This window comes from Erythrolamprus reginae, chromosome 10 (assembly GCF_031021105.1).
Source record: "Erythrolamprus reginae isolate rEryReg1 chromosome 10, rEryReg1.hap1, whole genome shotgun sequence".
NCBI lineage: Eukaryota > Metazoa > Chordata > Lepidosauria > Squamata > Dipsadidae > Erythrolamprus > Erythrolamprus reginae.
The window spans coordinates 40,692,337-40,698,363 of NC_091959.1; the positions used below are offsets into that span (position 1 = coordinate 40,692,337).

At 40.4% G+C, this 6,027-nt stretch overlaps 1 protein-coding gene across 1 annotated transcript in view; it reads left to right on the forward strand.

The window, feature by feature from the left end:
* GNB1L (G protein subunit beta 1 like) overlaps positions 1–5,422 on the forward strand; it is a 51,063-nt gene extending 45,641 nt beyond the window's left edge. The window contains exon 7 of the mRNA XM_070762164.1: positions 4,665–5,422. Within this exon, the coding sequence (XP_070618265.1) occupies positions 4,665–4,931 (267 nt within the window). The 3' untranslated portion in view covers positions 4,932–5,422. The remainder of the gene's footprint in view (positions 1–4,664) is intronic.
* Positions 5,423–6,027: the final 605 nt, after the last annotated feature.

Here is a 6,027-nt window from a genome sequence, read left to right on the forward strand (position 1 = left end):
AGCAACACTGATTGACAGTCAATTTCACATGCTGTTGTGCAAATGGAGTAGTTGTGCAAATGAAATATTCAATGAGAATATTTATTTTATTTATTTATTTATTTATTTATTAGATTTGTATGCCGCCCCTTTCCGCAGACTCGGGGCGGCTCACAACACAATAAAAACAGTTTGTAACAAATCTAATAATTTACAATATAAAATATTTTTAAAAACCCATTATTAAAAAGACATACATACAAACATACCATACATAAATTGTATAGGCCCGGGGGAGATATCTCAGTTCCCCCATGCCTGACGACAAAGGTGGGTTTTAAGGAGTTTGCGAAAGGCGAGGAGGGTAGGGGCAGTTCTAATCTCTGGGGGGAGCTGGTTCCAGAGAGTCGGGGCCGCCACAGAGAAGGCTCTTCCCCTGGGTCTCACCAACCGACATTGTTTAGTTGACGGGACCCGGAGAAGGCCGACTCTGTGGGACCTAATTGGTCGCTGGGATTCGTGCGGCAGGAGGCGGTCTCGGAGATATTCTGGTCCGATGCCATGAAGGGCTTTATAGGTCATAACCAACACTTTGAATTGTGACCGGAAATTCAGATCTAGGATGTGTTATTTGAGTGTTCCCTTTATTTTTCTGAGCAGAATAGAGTAGAATAGAATAATATAGAATAGATGATTCTTCATTCCAATGTTCTATTCTACTCTCTATTCTATTTTACTCTACTCTACACTCTCTATTCTACTCTCTATTCTCTATTCTCTTCTATTCTTCATTCCATTGTTCTGTTCTATTCTATTCTATTCTACTCTACTCTTTTCTCTACATTCTATTCTACTCTACTCTACTCTCTACTCTCTATTCTATTCTATTCATTCCATTATTCTATTCTAGTCTACTCTTTTATCTACTTTCTACTCTACTCTCTACTCTCTATTCTATTCTATTCATTCCATTATTCTATTCTAGTCTACTCTTTTATCTACTTTCTACTCTACTCTCTACTCTATTCTATTCATTCCATTATTCTATTCTAGTCTACTCTTTTATCTACTTTCTACTCTACTCTACTCTACTCTACTCTCTATTTTATTCTACATTCCATTATTCTATTCTATTCTATTCTACTGTATTCTACTCTCTATTCTATTCTACTCTACTCTACTTTACTCTACTCTATTCTCTATTGTATTCTATTTAGAGACTGTTCAAATGGCTGTTCAAACCGTTACAATGGCTGCGTGAAAACTGGCCAACGTTTACTCAATGGGGAAGCCAGATTCCCACTTAACGACCATGTAAACTATTTAAACAATTGCAGTGATTCGCTCAGCAATTGTCAAGAAAGGGCATCGAATGGGACAAGACTCACTTAGCGAATGTCTCGCTTAGCAACATACAATTTTGGGCTCAATTGCGGTCGTAAGTCGAGGACTACCTGTATATGATTTCCATGGGTTTTTTTCCTTCAAAAGCAAAATGTGGCAGCCACATTTCTGGCTCGGAAGCCAGCCGTAGATTGAAACGGAAGAAAATCCACAGTCTTTTTAGCATGATGCTCCTCCGGGGAGCAACATATTTACTAGGACCGCGCAGCTTCGAAAATAATTTAGGAAAAGATGTCGGAAAACCCATCCGACTGGAGAAGAGGGGGAAAATATATATATTGAATATATATATATATTGAATTGTCATCCCTAGCAGGGCAGTAAACGGAAAAGAGAATTGGGAACTGGGGTGATGGAAGGGAAGTTAGAAGATGCAATTTATGACCATTCTGAGTTCTGGGTTGGTTCCCAGCTCTTAAAAACATCTCTTGAAGCGGAAACGGTGCTTGTGTTTTGTGTCCCATGCAATTGAAAATTCAGGCTCTGCTAATTTCGACAAGCATTGTATGTATGTCATCACGCTTCCTAATAATAGATCTTCTGGAGTCGCGTGCCAACTGAATTGTAGCTGAAAGAGGCTTCGGAGAAAGGGCAGGCGTTATTTTACTTGTGGCCATGTCAAGCTTTGCCGAAATATGGGGGGAAAAATATGAAAATTTGAGGGCCTGAAAGATAAACCTACCTATTTTACAGCAGTAGCCAATTAGAATGGATTAGAATCAACAAATTGAAGTATTCTTCTCCTTTGTCTGCTTTTTCTCTCCTTTTCCTCCTCTTTCTCCTTCTTTCCTTTTCCTCCTTCTCTCTTCTCTCTTCCTCCTCTTCCTCTCCTCCTTTCTCTTCCTCTTTCTCTCTTCTCCTCTTTCTCCTCCTTTCCTTTTCTCCTCTTTTCTTCTCTTCCTCTTCTTTCTCTTCTCTCTTTCTCTCTTATTCTCCTCCTCCTCCTTTTCCTCCTTGGCCTTTCTCCTCCTTTCCTTTTCCTCTTTATCGCTTCTCTTCTTTTCCACCTCCTTTCCTTTTCCTCCTTCTCTCTTCTTCCCTTCCTCCTCCTCCTCTTTCTCTCCTCCTTCTCTTTCTCTCTTCCTCCTCCTTTCCTTTTTCTCATTCTCCTCTTCCTTTCCACTTCCTATTCCTCCTCCTTTCTCCTTTCCTTTTCCTCTTTCTCTCTTCTCCTTCCTTCTTCTCTTTCTTCTCCTTTCCTTTTCTTCTCTTTTCTCCTCTTCCTCTTCTTCCTCTTCTCCTCTCTCTCTTATTCTTCTCCTCCTCCTTGACCTTTCTCCTCCTTTCCTTTTCCTCTATCGCTTCTCTTCTGTTCCTCCTCCTTTCCTTTTCCTCCTTCTCTCTTCTTCCCCTCCTCTTTCTCTCTTCCTTCTCTTTCTCTCTTCCTACTCCTTTCCTTTTTCTCATTCTCCTCCTCCTTTCCTCTTCTTCCTCCTCCTCCTTTCTTCTTTCCATTTCCTCTTTCTCTCTTCTCCTCTTCCTCTTCTTCTTCTCCTCCTCTTTCTTCCCTCCTCCTCCTCTTGGTCCAGACTATTATAAACCCCCATTAAATTGTTCCTTTCTATCCGTTTGAATTAATAATATAAACCAGATGGCGCATTAAGTGGACATTCCAAGCTCTTGAGATAACCATGGCACTCCACTGTCATTTTTTTGTTGTTTCTTTCCATCCATTTCTTCTTGCCCTGCCTTCTGGTGCTTTGGAGAATAGTTTGACTCCCTCTTCTCTGCGACAGCCTCTCAAATACTGGAATGTTGCTATCATGTCAACCCCAGTCCTTTTCTTTAGGCTAGCCAAACCCCAAACCTGCAGCCGTTCTTCATATATTTTAAAATCCAGGCCCTTCATCATTAAATGGTTGTTCTTCTAAACAGCAGGTAAAATTTGTGTGTCAGGAAACCCAGATGCCGGTTGCAAGAATCCTAAATATGTTTGCAGCTTATAACCCAGGTCTACAAAAAATATTTTTTGCAATACAGTGTTCCCTCGATTTTCGCGGGTTCGATCTTTGTGAAATGCCTATACCACGGTTTTTCAAAAATATTAATTAAAAAATACGCCGTGGTTTTTCCCCCTATACCACGGTTTTTCCCGCCCAATGGTGTCATATGTCATCGCCAAACTTTCGTCCGCCTTTAATAATTATTTTTTTAATAAAATTTAATAAATAAACATGGTGAATAATAATCTAAATGGTTGCTAAGGGATTGGGAAATTGTAATTTAGGGGTTGAAAGTGTTAAGGGAAGGCTTGTGATACTGTTCATAGCCAAAAATAGTGTATTTACTTCCGCATCGCTACTTCGCGGAAATTCGACTTTGGCGGGCAGTCTCGGAACGCATCCCCCGCGAAAATTGAGGGAACACTGTAATCACTGTTGACCTTGTACTTTTCTGAATCACTTTTTGGTTCTGATTTCAAAAACGTATATAGTTTTTCTGTAGCAGGTATAGTTTCCACGGAGCAGCATCGTTATTATAAGGTATAGGAAATATACCGGCGACATTAAGAAAACAGTAATTCCCACATACATTGACAATGTAGAAATAACATAATAACAAAAATGATTCCATATCAGAAACTGTATGCGATAGAGCGTATTTTTTGAATCAGCTCATCAAATCCATAAAACATATTACCTTTGCTGATGATTTGTTTGTGTTGACCAGTGTAATTCATGTCCTGGTGTGAAAATATTGATAGAAAGGGAAATAGAATTGGAATTAGAAGAATAGAGTACAGTAGAGTAGAATAGAAGAGAATAGAATAGAATAAAATAGAATAGAATAGAATAGAATATAATTCTTTATTGGCCAAGTGTGATTGGTCACACCAGGAATTTGTCTTGGTGCATATGCTCTCAGTGTACATAAAAGAAAAAGATACATTTGTCAAGAATCATGTGGTACAACACTTAATGATTGTCAAAGGGGTCAAATAAGTAATGAAGAAACAATCAATATTACTGAAAATCTTAAGGATACATCATGTTACAGTCATAAGTGGGAGGAAATGGGTGATAGGAATGATTAGAAAAAACTAATAGTAATAGTAGTGCAGACTTAGTAAGTAGTTCAACAGTGTTGAGGGAATTACAGTATTTGTTTAGCAGATTGATGGCATTCGGGGATAAAACTATTCTTGTGTCTAGTTGTCTTGGTGAAATGGCAGGAAGTGGAGGGTAGGAGAGGTGGGGTTTCCAATTCTTTTTGGGGAGCAATGAGGTCGTCTTTATCTGAGTGTTCCTTTTTGATTTTCTTTCCTTTGATGTTTTCCATAGCTTCAACAAACGTACCAGCTCACCAACCCTGGAATCTCCGAGGTGGCCCTACGCCAAGACAAGAAGATCTTGGCCACAGCCGGCTGGGATCACCGCATCCGTCTCTTCGGTTGGAAGAAGCTCAAGCCATTAGCAGTCTTAGACTACCACACATCAACAGTCTATTGTGTAGCCTTCTCAGATCACAACCAACCCAGCGACAGACTAATGGCAGCTGGCTCCAAGGATCACCGCATCAGTGTCTGGTCAATATATAATCAGACATGAAAGGAGGGCTTGAGGAGATCGACATTTGCGGAACTCAAAGATGAGAGAGAACCAGTGACTATCCTACAGAATGAAGGAGAACATCAATCGCTCACTGTCCTACAGAATGGAAGAACATCAACCAGCCAGTGCCCTACAGAATGGAAGGAGAACATCGACCACTTTTCTACAGAATGGAAGGAGAACATCGACCACTTTCCTACAGAATGGAAGTAGAACATCAACCACTTTCCTACAGAATGAAGGAGAACATCAACTACTTTCCTACAGAATGAAGGAGAACATCAATCACTTTCCTACAGAATGGAAGGAGAACATCAACCACTTTCCTACAGAATGGAGAACATCAACCACTTTCCTACAGAATGAAGGAGAACATCAACCACTCACTGTCCTACAGGATGGAAGGAGAACATCAACCACTCAAAGTCCTACAGCAGGGGTAGGCAACGTTTGCTCTTTTATGACATGTGGACTTCAACTCCCAGAATTCCTGAGCTAGCATGATTGGCTCAGGAATTCTGGGAGTTGAAGTCCACAAGTCATAAAAGAGCCAACATTGCCTACCCCTGTCCTACAGGATGGAAGGAGAACATCAACCAGTCACTGTCCTACAGGATGGAAGGAGAAAATCAACCAGTAACTGTCCTACAGGGTGGAAGGAGAACATCAACCAATCACTATCCTACAGGATGGAAGGAGAACATCAACCAATCACTGTCCCACAGGATGGAAGGAGAACATCAACCAGTCACTATACTACAGGATGGAAGGAGAACATTAACCATTCAATGTCCTACAGAGTGAAAGGTGAACATCAACCAGTCACTGTCCTACAGGATGGAAGGAGAACATCAACCACTCAATGTCCTACAGGATGGAAGGAGAACATCAACCATTCAATGTCCTACAGGATGAAAGGAGAACATCACCTTGAACATAAGCTAATGTTGAGTCCAATTCCAGGAAAAACCTTTTGAGAATCACACAGGCACACAAAAATATACATTATCGACTATACACACACAGCTCTTCTAAAATTATTCACATTCAACCTCATTTACTGCGATAGGAAAAACATCATTGAAGGGAACAT